Below are 15,940 nucleotides of genomic sequence, written 5' to 3'. Positions count from 1 at the left end.
GTCCAGCTTACGATTTTTCCAGTCGCGTACGATATAAACACAAAATGTATACGAAGCTACTCATTTGGAGTGAAGTCGTGAGCTCTCATCGCTTAGGAAACTAGTAGCAATAGCCGCCGTATAACCGGCCGCCGCGCCCGCAGGCCCGCCGGCGCAGTCGCTGGGCGTGGAGCCCGTGGACCGCTCGGTGCTGCGGCGCCGGCCGCGCGACACGGCGCGCCGCATCATCTCGCGCGCGCTGCTGCTGTCCGTGCTGCTGTCCGCCGCCGTCATCATCGCCGGCACGCTCTGGGTCTTCAACCGCGAGGTGACTCCCCGCCCGTGCACTCTGGGATCGATGACCCGACGTGGCGGCTTCTCCTAATTTAGGAGGAGTCGACCCGTGCCCCTGCACGGACCGTGCATCTCATCTTGCTGGCTCTGTCTTTTATGGGGTTCGTTTGTTTGGGGGGGGGAGATTTACAAAATTAAACTATAAAAGGTTAAAAATAATGTATTAAAGAGAACGAGGAAGAAGAAAATGAAAACCATTTATTAAAAAAAAATATATATATATTTCATCTCTTGCAAAAACTGCGTTACATCGTCCAGAACAACCAGCTATTCTCCCTCATATACCATAACTTTAAAATTCAACATAACTTAACAACATCCATGAAATTCGGTATAAAATATATTGTAAAGTAGAAGGAGAAGATGCAAAATTGGGATGAAAAATACTAGACTTTCAATTAAAAAAAAAAATAACCGTCAATTAGACTCATGAAACTTACATGATACCAATCCTTTCTCGAATACGGTCTAACCGGGCATTAATTGTCAACTTTTCAGATGTCAGACAACAAGATAACGCCACGTGATACGACGATGACCTTCACCTGTTTCGTCCTGTTCGACATGTTCAACGCGTTGTCGTGTCGCTCGCAAACCAAATCAATCTTCCAAATCGGTTTCTTTTCTAACAAGTCAGTATTTTAGTATTTTATTATTTAACTTAGACTGGGTGATGTTGTTCTAACGTTCACGTGGAACTAATTACGTTGGAAAATAGTTTTTGCTTTAACAATTAATCCCATAAACTCAAATTAAAAATACCTATACTGTTTTTTCAATTATTTTTTTATTATTATGAAATCGTCTTTTTACTGGATTCATTAAATTAAAAATTAACGATTAGCTCATCTGTTATTTGGAATAGACCGGCCATATGCATTTACTCTGGATAGTTTTATCTTTTCATTAATTTAATACAGGGTATAACAATGAATCGCAATACCCTGCAAGAAATTTAACGAATGGAATAATATTAATATGCCTTATTTGTTTTTATTTTTAACGTAAGCTTTAAATTTAATGGTAGCAGAGCAGAGCTGAAATATAGTCTCTTTATATACCAAAACAATAGACGTGGCTTTATTACAATAAATGTACATTTAATATTTTTAATCTACTAATAATATTTATAATCAACTAAATATAAACACGAATTATTTAAAATAATAATAGCTAAATAAAAGCAAATCGTCCGATAACAATTATAATATTATTATGACCTAACCTTTTTTTAATATGACCTTTTCGTACCTTAAATAGGTACGAAAAGGTTATATTAAAAAAAGGTTTCATTAATTAATATTATTTATTCAGTAATCTGCCATAGATTAGACACTTTGTGTTTAAAATAATGTTTTAATTATTTTTTCAGAATGTTTTTGATAGCAGTGACTCTAAGTCTAGTGGGACAGATGTTGGTAATCTACTTCCCACCATTACAGAGGGTGTTTCAAACTGAGGCGCTCACTGGACACGGTATGATATTGTTATAAATTATTTAATAATTGTTTTTTTTTTTTTAATTTGAACTTTATTGTAATGTAATACGTGCTAACTATGTTGGCTAAATGCGGTACCGATACGTTCAAGCATGAAAAAAAGTGGTATCAGTAATGGGGAGAGGGGGGCGGGGGGTGTTCGGTGGTCGTCGTCGATAGAGATGTACAACTTTACGCTCGTAAGAGTAGTTAAGGACACAGTCTGTTTGTTGATATCGATTAAAATAATGAAATTATGCAGCCTTTACTCAAGGAATATTATTGTAATCAAATACTTATGGATGATGTCATTGAATAATGAAGATGCGAATGGCATTCCTTAAATTTCTATAGGAATTTTTTATTTTTTGTATTATACGTCGTTACAAAACAGTATTATAACAATACATTGATTAAACCATCAAAATTAAATTGTATAATTGAAAATATAAATAAATAAAAAAATATATATAATTTTAACGAATATTCTTTCTTTTCAGATCTCATATTCCTAGTCTGCCTTACATCGAGCGTTTTTATCGTAAGCGAAGTCAAGAAACTCATCGAGCGAACGTTGAAGAAGCGATCGTTCGGAAAGTTCTCGACGAAGCCACACGACGCCCTGGATTTTGTATGACACGAGTCCGAGAGGAAGACTCAGTAGGCGCCCGCGGCCGCCCGAGTCGCTGCGGCGCGCCGGGGGGCGGCGCCCGTGTGGCGCCCGCGCGGCGCTGCGGGTGCGCGCACGTGGACGCCCACGGCGCGAGTGACGAAGTGCGAGTGTGTTTCTGTGACAAAACGGGGCGCGGTGTCCCCGAAGTGAGTGCGTGCGCGTTCAGCGCCGGCTGCCGCTGCGGCGCGCCCTTCGCGATATCCGACGGGAAAATCAATATTCCTTTTTGACATTAACCGGTCCGTGTCGCAGTATTTTTGTTTAGTAGCAAATTTTTTTTTTTATATACTTTTGTAGCGTAGTAGACTAAGCGGAATCTTGGAATGTAACTTTATTTTTATTAGTTACGCTTACTGATATTGATGTTGTTATATTAAAGTTAGATTACGATTTTGTGAATTATTTATTTCGATTGTGTTATTTCTTTTAGATCTAAACTAGATCTAACATGGCTAGTTTCGTAGAGATTAAAAACTTTGTGTCTAATTTCATTCAAAGAATGTCAAACATCTTATAAGATTCAGTTGTATTGTCAATTTAATAATTAGTACAGATCTTAACGAATAGTGTAATTCAATATTTTTTCTATAACTTTTACAACTTTACTTTTTTTATTTTTTGTTTATTTATAAAGTACAAGAATTTTTAATTTCTTTTATTTTTTATTTCCAACCATAGACACTTTTCAATAGTATTTGTTTATTGTTTTTATGTCTGTGTATTTTAATTTTATTAGTTTTAGAAATATGTGGGAATCTTAGTTGTAGGTATTAAAGGTACTCGATCAACTCGTTTCTTTCTACATTAAGGGTCATTTTTATAAATGTAAGATTAAATTCTTATTAAAATAAAATAGCCTAAAAGGTTGGAATTAAACTCCATAATTCAATAACATATAATCAATGATTGGAATAAATGTTTTTGTACCATGGAAGTGGTAAAGAATGATAGAATTTTAATACTGTCTATTGAAATAAAATAAAATTGAAATAAATTATTCTAGAAAACATAGTGATTATAAATAAAATATTTTGAATATAAATTTAAATTTAGAATTCAAATTTTCCTAATTCAACGGATGATTAATATAATCTATTCTGCTGTCTCTAAGAATATATCCGTGATTTATATTAACGTCTGAGGTAAGCTACATTTCCTTACCTATTATATATAGGATTATAAAGTATTTCCAAAACTTAAATTAATTACCATTGATATTGTGTAGCGCTAAGATCTTGATACACAATTACACACATTGAAACTACACATGGTAATTTTAGTTTCGAAGAACGAGCATTGGTTATCTTGAATAGAATTTTCTTCGTGAATGTCATATAATAAAAAAAATATTATTAGGAACTTTTTAGTAGGAAATTATGTTTTCTATGATCTAGCCTAACTAGGGATAAATTATAGTGAACTTATAAAAAAGTAAATGAGATTTCTTGATACTTGATGTTGAAAGAATGTAAGACGGCAGTTTAGGTTTTATACTGGCATTGTAAGGTTGTATCAAGTTGTGCGGGCTGTGATAGTAATGTCTTTTGTTTTCAAATAGTTGTGGCGTTTTATTTTGATGAAACAAAACTGATTTGAATTTTCATATTATATTTCCGTCTCGTTAGTGATTTTAGAGATTACATTAAGATTAATTGTTGTATTTCTTGAGTTTGTGTGAATATAAATTTAGATCTATAATATGCAGTATTGTCCTTGCTTCTGGTATAATTAAAAAAAAAAAATGTAGTCATTTTTTTTGCAATTTCTATATATTATGACGTCATAATATCATACAATAATTATCTCGTAAACATCAACATCAGTGCTCTTATTTATCTTGAAAAAAAGTAGAATCTTTGGTTTTGGTGGTGATTTAAATGTATTGTAGGATATGCTTAATTTACCGTTCTAAGTCATAACGGTATTGTATACCATTAGATAAGTAATCGATATTCAGAAAATAAAACTCCATTCCACGAGTCGAACTAATGGGGACTAAAATACTCGCATCTCATTGGTCGATGCGTGTAAGACAATCCTAAAAAATGATTTGGCCAATGAAGGTCACGCGCATTGACCAATGAGCGGAAGAGAGATTTCGGATCGTTTCTTGCAATGGACATTGAACATATTTGTTCTTGAAATTAATGTACATAAAATATTCTAAAAGCTTTTATTGTTTTAATGTTTTAAATGTATTAGATACTTTAGTATTTGCGAGGAAACTGAAGACGATAATGCATAATCAATTTTCCAACTAGACATGAAAAGTCAAGTTGAAAAAATACTAGCCACTAATATCTTCAGATTGAGAAATTAATTGTACTAAATATCAATTGTTTATATTATATTGTGATTATCCATTACAATTTGTAAATATCTTACCGCTAGCAAATCTTCCAATTCCTCTATTCAAAAGAAGCTTTCCTTCTTACACTTACACTATGCACCTTATTTGCGGGTGTACAGTGTATTAAAACTAATATGTATTCGAATATCCCAATAGAAATATTTTCATTAAATCTTATAAATATTACTTACTTTATTTATATTTAATATATATCTATATGTAAAAATATAATATTTATATATGTTACAATAATAAATATTGTATAGTGGTGAAATTACTTTTGATTGGTAGCATGGTTAAAAGTACTTTTGATGGAGTTGTAGAATTGATGATCTATGGTTTTGCACTTTGTTGCTGAATAATGAATTTATGCTTTGAGTGATTCAATGCCATGCGATGAGGAAGGGTGTGTGGGAGTCTTGGCTGAGTGCAATACTACCTATACGCAATGTGTTACGCCACGCTTTTGCATGCAATAATCCTTACTCATTGCAAGGTAATCACAAATAAAAACCTATGTCTTCACTTAACTGTACTTTTAATAAATTTAATAGTAAATTATAGTTTTGATTAGGAAAGACTTTTGACTGTGACATAGTCAATGTATATAATCTGTATTCAATATGGAAGCATTAAACCTGCTTATTAACTTTCAGAAATTAAGCATCAGTTCTGAAAGAAACACTTTATGTCTGAGATGTGATGATGATAATTGTGATGAATTCATATCGTAGAAATAATGAATCACACATCAATGGTATAGAACATATATTTAATTATAAAGGTGCACCCTTGTCCTCTTTGTAAACATGTGTTATGTCAACAGTACACAGTACCGTAGGCACAACTATATGTGTATGTATAATGATTTCTTATTTAAGAAATGTTTAGAATTAATAAATGAATAAATACCCTCAATTAAGTATTAACCACTTCAAAACATTCCATAGAGTTGTTATTACATTTTTGTTTCATTTCGTAATTCAATCTTAAAAATATTTTACAATGATTGACGAGGAAACATCTTTGTTAAAGAAATTTATATTTGATTATTTAAAAACGTCTAAATTATTTCAAAACATGATAAAAGTCTCATATTAAGTTTGGGCTGATTAAATTCGGCATTCGCATTATTTGACATACGAGCACGCCAAAAATAAAAAAAATAATAATAAAAAAGTTTTAAACAGTGAAACAGTTTTTATATAGTCTGTAAGTGTGTAATGTAATTATTTATTATATCCACTTCAAAATAACTAAAACTCTTCATTGTTCAAGCCTTTTTCGCATATAAAAAATAAGTTTAAAAATTATAGCCTTTACTAAAATACTTTCTCAACAATAACTTCTGAGAATTCTTAAGTATAATATATTTAAATACATATGGTACTATTGGTAAGATGTAGCGTTTGACTCTCTATACATTAATATATTATCTGTAATGTAGATTATATTTAACAAAAAAAAAATGTTCGTGAATTTTACACACGTACTTGGTACGTCTTTTATAATATTTACTAATCATGTAATAATTTCCATCAATTAATCTTGAGTATTAACAAAACGGGTATATTTTTGTGTATGTATATATGTTTTCGTTCTCGGTGCTTGGGGTTTCTCTGACTTGTCTAACAGGAAGTACTGAGAAGCGCTCGCTGTAAAATAAAGTGTAATAATCTAAATATAATATTCTTAATATTGTATTTTAAATCGTAAATTAATCTATCGTAATCGTATAATTTGTAAATCTAATTTAAATTTTATTTAAATTTGCTCGTACCAAATTTTTTTACCGTCATATTAATTTTTTATTTCTCTTCTCATGCATGACAATTTTGACACACACACACACTCAAATACAACAAAGTGATGGTACTACGTCAAAAACCTGAACCACACATTACATCAAGACGAAGTGTCAACAACAGCTGGATGAAGTATACGCGAACGCATAGAATACCAACAAATCAAGCATTTGTTTTACATAAGCAGCGAGTTAGTTGTCTATTATCATTTTTTTTTAATAAAACAGTACGCTTTTTAATTCTACCCACATATTATTTTTCAGTATTAATGAAGTGTTTAGCAAATAAAATGAATTGTGTTCGATGGAAATTGTTACACGGTACGTAACTCTTTTTAAATCTTCATACAATGTGTTTTCATATCTATTAATAAAGATTCAATAGGGAACACTGCGAGAAAATATACTTGTTAGCTATTTATATCGAAACTTGTTTTATTTAAAGTTTTATTACCAATCTATAACCCTTCTTACTAAGATCATAATTTCGAATATACGTATACCTAGGGCAATTACCCTTTTGAACCCTTTTGAAATTTCAAATACCTTTAACATAGAAAGGAAGATCATTTATATATACTAGAAGTAGGAAAGGACCCAACATTGATTCTTGTAGAGCACCCATTTCAAATGTAGGGCCAAAAAACTTCCATTAATGAAAACTTGTTGGACTCTTTGACTTAAGTATGAAGCAATGAGATCAAGAGCGTTTACCTGAAATATCGTAGTATTTGTGCTTATAAAGTATCGTCTCGTGCTCTACACGATCAAATGCTTTAGACAAATTACAGAATACTCCAATAGCATTCTGTCATTTTTCAAATGTATTGTAAATATGTTTGAGAAGTGCTATTCCCGCATCACTTGTAGAGCCGAATTGCTCACTATGAAAAATAGTATTTGTACCTAAATGGACGAGAAGTTTATTTAAAATATTTTTTTTCCAATATTTTACTTTATTTTTTATATTATTAAAAACGGCTTATTAAACTTGGGTGCGACATAAATACCAGACAATCTGACAAACCAGACTCGCTGACGAAAATATTGCATTTAATGTGACGTCCACCAGCTTTCAATGTCCGCATACCGGAAGCAATAATTATTATTGACTTAGATGTAAGAGGGATATACGAAATAAAATATTGTGATAATAGATGCGCCAGTGCCCAGAACTCGCTCGAGTCGTATCGAGCCTTTTTTTTGTAGGGAAAAGTCAGGTAATTTAAAAAATCTCTGTGACATTTCTAAAATGTACTTTTTACAAGTATTATAAATAATAATTGAACCGACTTTCTGAGAAGTATGAACATTAATATTTTTGATTTATTTAAAATTGTTTTTATATTATTATTTTATTCATTAAAAAAAAAAAAACAATTCCAAAAATTGAATATTAAAAATAACTGATTCTCTATAAAGCTCGTATGCGTTTGCAATCGATTAGGCGATACATAAAAATACAGTCAAATGTTATTATAAATAAGTGTTGATATATCTATTCGCACGGCCATAAAAACAGGTTATTTAATTGCGTTTAATGTTTTATTTTTTAATTTACTGTGAACGACTTTATCGTTTCCTAATTTTATTCTAATTTGTTCATTTTAAGTTTTTTTTTCTTATACAATTCCTCTTTAAAGATTAGTAATGGGAACAAACATGATTCCCATTGAACTATGAGGGAGAACCTGCGTTTATGCATAAACTAGTCTACTAGAAAAAACCTGCATTAAGCCGCACCAGTCAGAAAAGAAACATAATCACATTACGTAGGTATGTGGAGTATGGAGTATCTTTGTATCAATGTAGTCATTGAGAAAATAGTCAGTGGAATTCATGATATAGCCATAAAAATATATATAATGAATGAATAGCTTGTAAAAGTTATCGATAGCTTTAGACTGATATCGGAATAGAATCACCATCACAAAATATTATAAAATAAAGTCCTCCCGCCGCGATAAACTCAAAAACTACAAAAATATTTTTTACGGTTTTCACTAATTGACTACTTCGCGTTCATGAGGTCAGGTGTCTAAGATGCTGATGTTGAAGTTGTCAGAAAAAAAATCCGAGATATATATTTACTATATATGAGACTTATTACATATTGGTTACAATTTAAGATATATTTTTATATCTAAGATATATTATTTAGTATCTTAATTATTGTACTCAGGTCAAGATAAAGCAGAGTTGAATAGTGGGGGTAATTCAATGAACGAGTAGTGTTTCTCATCTTACACGAGTCACAAGATGACCTCCAAGGTGATCGCGTTCCTGTTCGTCTTCATTCTCAGTGTCCACGGCGGATTCGACGATTGGCAATATGAAACTCCTACAAGATCAATACAAGCTTTGAAACCTAAAGGACTACGCGTATTCCTACCAGGTTCGAAATTTTGTTCTTTAAATCGAATTTCGTTTATTCTGTAAATAGAGAAAAAAATAAAATATCATTGAATTTTAATACATACGTTCTGTCTGTATGCAGTTATGTGTTAGTGTCTATAAATGTTAATATTATGATTTACAAATGCCAATGCTATTCATATTAAATATTTTAGATAAGCAGACGATTCGTGAGTTCGCTTGTACTTGAGCGTTTGTACATGTTTTTGTTATAAACTCGTTTATAATAAATATAAGATTACATCGAGATTTTCGTGTATTGAACAGGTGACCCGCGAATTAAATTGTTTTTATTTGAGGGATACATTCAAAATGATACACAAAATACAACTGTGTTCTTGAACAAAAGGGATTTTTGGGGTTTTGGGCAGAAACAAAAGAACCGAGATGGGTGGATATTTGAAGATCACAATATTGCTTTGGAAGTTGGTCAAACCATTGTACATCGATCCTTCGTCTCTATCGGAAACCCATTTATCAAAACGAATGGTACGAACAAAGACGCCTTGCTTCAACTCGCTGGATATTATTCGCCGATGGGAATTTTTACTGTTAAAGGTTTGTTAATTTCATTTTATTTGGACATTTTTGAGATCCAATGTGTATGCTTATAGTTTTTACAAACAAAACAGAAAATTTAATACGAATGAAAGTTATAGTAGATTATAAATTATCATGATAGATTACTATGCTGATTTATTGGCTGTTTCTTTGGAGGTCTCTTCCCTAAGCGATATTTCTTTTGGCATGAAATCATATCTTAGTTTTAAAATTTTAGTATTAGAAGACCCAGCTACTCCTGGGGCTCATTGTCCGAAAACCGCCACCAAGGTCAGAGGTGGGTACGCCTGTGCCCAAGAAGTAATTTTCGAAGATAATTTCGACAACTTTCGTGAAGACCTTTGGCAGATTGAACAGTATATACCGTTTAATCACCCTGTTAGTATCCATAGCTTTATTTCTCTAATTTAACGGAGTTTATTTACTTAACGAAGGTTGTGGGTCAAAACTGAACACGCAAGTTCGATTAACCGCATCATTCATCAGAAAAATACATCGCAAAATCTTCATATAACAAAAAATATTTAATACACTAACTATTCTGCATCCACTGTGGCGTCCAGTGTGGCAATATAAAATTTAAATATTCACATTTCTAACACACCACGCTTCAGTTATGTAAATGTCTTGCGTTCCTTATTTAAACTTAATTTATCCAAAAATGTGATTAAAATGGTACTTAAGTTCAGTAAGGCAATAATAACAAATTGTAATTGCTACAAATTCTGATTTGATTATGTAAAATAGATTTTTGGTCGTTATATCTTTTGTCTTGTTGGTCTAGTGGTAAGCATAATTATATGGCTTCAATTAAAGGTTATTAGGTTTTTTAAGAAATCTTCAATCGCAGTCCGTTTGGCAGAGGACGTGAAGTCGTTGATACTGAACTATCCGGTAGCAATAGATTACTTTCTTTTAAGAATATTTCTAACGTTAAACTCAAAAAGGTTTCTTTATGATAAAATAATTAATAAGTTTAACCAATTTTATTTAAATTGTAATTTTTGCTTTGTTTACTCTAAGTCATCTCACGCACACACAAGATGGCCTATCTTGTAAACGTCACTCACTGATAGTAATGCACGCCGATAATTTAATCCTTTAACGTGAAGAAAGCCTTCTTGATCCATTCAGGATCCAAAATTAAGGAATCATTTTAATGCTTTTGATGAGATGTCAGCGTATATTCTACTTTAGGCTTCCTGACATACATACTTATAGATATAGTATATATATCAGTATACTAGAAAACTACGCATGAGTAGGGTCTATGCTGGACAACCTAATAGTTCGTGTATACGTCTGTCATAGTGTACGAGTGTATATTCACTAGTACACTAAAACATCACCTGCCCATTTGGCCAGTCTTCATTGAGAATGTTCGAGTGGGCGGAATCGGTTACTAAGAAATTTTATTTTTCTCACCCAAGTCAAAGATATCAGTGTAAGGTATTTTTTCGTTTCCTGGCCACCTCAAAAATAGTTTAAACTATGACTACAGTCGGCATAAAGATGGCCATTTAAAACTTTTTTTTTTTTGTAAAAGACTGACGCCAAATAACCTGTTCTATCAATGCTATATTACTACGATTCTTTAGTTTGTTACTGATATTTTAAATTATAATGTAACAATATTTTTTTCTATCCACATTTTCATTGCTTTCCCCGTTTATTAATTATTATTAATTATAAAGGCAATCATCTCAAAAGCACCAAATATTGAGCTTGAAATATATATTACATTTTAATATACACAGGAACATCCGTTTGTGTCTTATCAAAGGCCGCTGTCTTCAGATTCAAATTCCAATATTTTCATTGAAAATGGTTTTTTGAACATTGTACCCAAACTTCAGGAGGACATATTAAAGCAAAACAACGAGTCTATACAGACTGGCGCCTTGGATCTATTAAGCGGGTTCGTTACATTACTTATTAATAAAGAGACGTTCACGTTTATAACGCTTCACGTAATTTTAAAGGACTTTAATTTCACCAAAACCTCGATGAACGAATTGGTCGAAATCTCTCGTATTTTTATACATTAGTTTTGTTTATCTTCTCTTTTATTATTTGCTTGTTTTTGCCGACGGACAAACATACTACGTGATTGTAAGTGGTAACCACCGCCCATAGACAATGGCACTGTAAGAAATATTACATTGCCAAATGGGCCGCCAACCTTGGGAGTTAAGAGGTTATGTCTCTTGTGCCTAACTCACATTTCGAACTTTAAAGCAACAATACGATACTAGAATCAATCGATTACATGCAAGTATTTATTCGTTACTACTGTGTTAGTCACTACTGTTACATAAGTGGTTGTTTGTAAGAAAGTTATATACCTACATGTGCTTGTGTAATTTTTTTTCTTCAGATGTACCGCAGATACGTGCGTGATGAAAGCAACTGGTGTTAACATTCTACCGCCTATAGTTAGTGGACGATTGACGAGTGCCCGGTTTGCTTTTACCTACGGAACTATTTATATTCGTGCCAAACTGCCCAGGGGTGATTGGATTTATCCAGGTGAATGAAAATAGCACCGTATTAAGCACAAAGAGTGTACATGTATAGGCTTGGTTCTGGCGATTTCAAGAAATATTTTTTATGAGAACCCCTAAGGCGCATTACCTTAGGTGACCAACATTAGCAAGTCGCACCTCCAGCGTTTTCCACACCTAAATTAAGACGGGCCTGCCAAGACTTCGCTCTTCCCCATAAACGTACAAATATTACATGAAATAACGTTATACTTTGTACATTATACTTGAAACTCTGATAAAACGTTTAATAAGTTAAAGTTCAGAGAGAAATAAATAATGTACCGAGAAAAAATAGCAAGTGCTAATTTCTTTGCAATAAACAATATATAATAATAATAATATAATATAAATACACAATTTAGTGTAACATATTCGTTCAATCCACGGTATATTGTTGCTACACAAATTGATGCTTGTAATATTTATGATACGAAGACCATATTTGCTATTATCCGGAAATAAATTTATCTTTTCTTCTAGTGTAGATAATCACGATGTAAAAAGTATACCTACTATAATGTGGTCAAACTTTTAGTTCTACTATCTCTTTTGACACTACGTATGGTGCTAATTTTAATATCACATGATATAACTTCCCCAACGAGTTGTTCTTCCATATGACGTTTTTCATATTTTTCTCCTGGCATTCTAATATTCGTTCATCACTAATGACCTGTTATGTCACAACCAACAATGAATTTCCATTGAAAAACTGTTTCAGAAATAAGTTTTTATTACTAACAATCAAACAATTTTAGAAGTACTTCTGGAATCTTCGACGAAAAAATACGGCAGCCTAAATTACGCATCGGGTCTTCTAAAAGTTGTGCTGTCCCGTGGTAATGTAGACACGAACAGCCGACATCATAGTATCCAAGTTAGTTTTCTCAATTCATTTACTAATAACTATTTAATAGAACAATCTAGGTGGAATTGTTAACTTTGAATTGATTGACGGTATTCAAATCTTTTTTCAGGAAATTAGTGGAGGTCCGGTAATAAACGCTAAGTGTCGTGATTCCTTAGAGTTTTACTATAAAAAAATCTCAGAAGGATATTGGAGCGATGACTTTCACGAATACGCTCTTGAGTGGACACCAGGTATTCTTTATTTTGGGTCATGTATGGATTAAATTTAGACTAGTTATCAGCGCAAGATATTTTCTGTGCTCTATTCCCAAATTCTCCTGAAGTCAAATGGGTAAAGCCATCTAATGGCAAGTTTTCGTCATAACCCGTAGACTTAGGCACTAATAGATTATGTATTCAAGGCTTATAATTGCACTGGTACTCTCTTCAAACTTAAATATTTATTGAACTCGGTGGGTGTAAATATGATGAAATGACGAACAAGCCCAGAATATAAGATCAAACTTTGACTGATTTCTGATCTCTTCTACATTACGAAGCAAAGATGTCCTCCAAAATTTTAAGTCTTTATGTCTTGTAGTTTGATTTATGCCTTTAAGTCAATATATTGGCTTTTATATTTAGTTTAATTTTAACACATTCCGTGACAATAAATACATGTAAATGTCATAATAATAAATTAATTGTTGTATCTATAGTGTATTCCAGTCGAAGAAGGATTGGATATACACAATCCTTAGATTTACGTATTTCATGCGATTTGTCAATAACACAGCTATATTGAGCGTCACTAACAGTTCTTGATTATTGATATGTCTTAACACTATTCCACTTAAGTACATATATCCATTTTGATTTAAATTCCAAGTCAGTTTCAGCTTCTTCTTATTCGTAACGCTAATCGCTTTTCACCAATGATTATCGCGCAAATCGATCTCAAATGTCGTTTATTTTGATTTTTGTCCTGTCTCTGTCTAGTAGTTGGAATATACTGTAGTGTACTACTCTCCCTGAAAGTGTTGTGTAAATCAATATCCATGTGTGTCTTAAGTATTTAAATGTTTTGTTATATTAATTTTAGAAAAGATATCCTTGTACGTGGACGGTGTTAATTTTGCCACGTACCTGCCGGGGCCTGCGGGGCTGCGCGCGTGGTTGCCTCAGTCTTGTCGTGGGGAGTGGTACGAATTGTTCCGAAACGCGTCCGTCATGGCACCTTTTGATCATCACGTAAGTCCAATACTAATTGGCTATGTTATTTATTTTAAATAAATTGGAAAATGGGCAAACGGGCCACCTAATGGTAGGTGGTCAACTCCGCCCATAGACATTGCCACTAAAATATCCTTTATAACGTCGATACCCACCTGAATTAAGATATTATGACCCTTTAACCGATAGTTATACTGGCTCACTCAACCTTCAAAGTTTTGTAGTTGAATATATCATGAGTGGATGTTAAACCAGACGGGTTTGCACAAAACCCTAACGCCTGTCATTGATTAAAATAGAATGCAATTGAATTCTTGTCTTTTGTTATGTATGAACTAGTTTTGAGTAAAACTTTGACTAGTTAATGTACAATTTGATTTATATTTTCATAATTTAGTATTTAAGTCTTATTTTCCTTTAACAAAAATATCTTCACTTAGTTTAAAATACAGTATGTTAGTGTATTGTTGTTGTAAGCAGTCATTTTTGTTATAAGCATTAATCTTTATTTTTGGCATACTGATGAGAAATGAGTAGCATATCTACTCATTAGTAGTAGTAGCATATTTAAGCGTTTCATAATCTACGCCTAAGGGTTGAAATAGTGGTTGAAATTTCGTATATAGGTTAGTCTTAAAGCCCATCATTTTTTATGTTGGGAGATTGGCGCGCCAATAATGTTACTAAGGAATTTAAGACCTCAAAAATTATACAACGATACCAGAATAATATTTAATGTCCTCTATCGTAATGTCATAGGTTACAGTTATCACTGGATGTACTAAAAGATAAATAGTGTATATTCCACGAATTTCTTTGATACCATCAGAATACCCCTTTAATTTCAAGAGAGTATAGTTCGCGCTTAAAGTATGCTCACCATGACAATTAATAAAGATATAAGAGAAGACTGGTTTCGCATAAACAGTTCTAAATAGCCTGTTTGAGAGTCAGCTCTGTAAGCAGTCTGGTGTATCCAGCCCACGAAAGTTGAATCACAAATGAGGTCTTAAATTAACGTAATATTTTAAATTATTCTGTAATATAATCAATTTCCACGCGAGTAAAGCCGCGGGAAACAGTTATTTACAATATATACTAATGACTATAACAGTCCTCCGGCATAGACTAAACTCTGACATAGACTTCTTGCCTTCTTAACTTGGCGTATTGGCAAATATGATAGATAATCAAAGACAAAGGTTTAGACATAGACAATTTTACTATTTTTTACCAATTCTTATGTTCCTCATAGATAATACAATATTTCTCACTTTTGTATAAGTAAACAAGGTTATAATTTCATATTTTTCTAAATAGCGCCGCGTGATTGAGTCTTTTTTTACAGTTTCAGATAGCTTTAGGTGTCGCTGTTGGAGGCACTATGGAATTTCCGGATGGAGTCAAATCAGGTGGTAAGCCGAAACCCTGGAATAATAGGGGACGAAAGGCCAGCCTTAGTTTTTGGCAAGATAAAGAAAACTGGTTACCAACTTGGACCCAGCCTGGATTGGTTGTCGACTATGTTAAAGTTGTGGCTTTGTAATCAATTCTACAACTTTTATGACTGAAATATAAGTAAATGTTTATCAAATAGCTCACAAATTAAACTTATTACCTCATTTTATGTTATTTATATTTTAATAAATAAAATGAATTTACAAACATTTGTTTTATTTATTACTTAAGAAATTAAAT

General features: G+C 32.5%; 2 protein-coding genes across 2 annotated transcripts in view; both read left to right on the top strand.

Annotated features, from left to right (window-relative positions):
* Window positions 1-6,629, top strand: part of LOC125069129 (calcium-transporting ATPase type 2C member 1) — a 34,599-nt gene extending 27,970 nt beyond the window's left edge. The window contains exons 16-19 of the mRNA XM_047678508.1: window positions 144-307; window positions 832-965; window positions 1,706-1,809; window positions 2,312-6,629. Coding sequence (XP_047534464.1) covers window positions 144-307; window positions 832-965; window positions 1,706-1,809; window positions 2,312-2,448 — 539 coding nt within the window. The 3' untranslated portion in view covers window positions 2,449-6,629. The remainder of the gene's footprint in view (window positions 1-143; window positions 308-831; window positions 966-1,705; window positions 1,810-2,311) is intronic.
* A 2,268-nt stretch (window positions 6,630-8,897) lies between these two features.
* On the top strand, window positions 8,898-15,901 carry LOC125069136 (beta-1,3-glucan-binding protein-like). The gene is made up of 9 exons (XM_047678518.1): window positions 8,898-9,033; window positions 9,321-9,611; window positions 9,832-9,992; window positions 11,372-11,532; window positions 11,992-12,143; window positions 12,919-13,037; window positions 13,138-13,261; window positions 14,112-14,260; window positions 15,591-15,901. The coding sequence occupies exons 1-9, from the start codon at window positions 8,898-8,900 to the stop codon at window positions 15,786-15,788; spliced, it is 1,491 nt and encodes a 496-aa protein (XP_047534474.1). The 3' UTR covers window positions 15,789-15,901.
* Window positions 15,902-15,940: the final 39 nt, after the last annotated feature.

This window comes from Vanessa atalanta, chromosome 15 (assembly GCF_905147765.1).
Source record: "Vanessa atalanta chromosome 15, ilVanAtal1.2, whole genome shotgun sequence".
Lineage (NCBI taxonomy): Eukaryota > Metazoa > Arthropoda > Insecta > Lepidoptera > Nymphalidae > Vanessa > Vanessa atalanta.
Note: the sequence above shows the minus strand (reverse complement) of the source record. Positions and strands in the feature narration are given on the sequence as shown.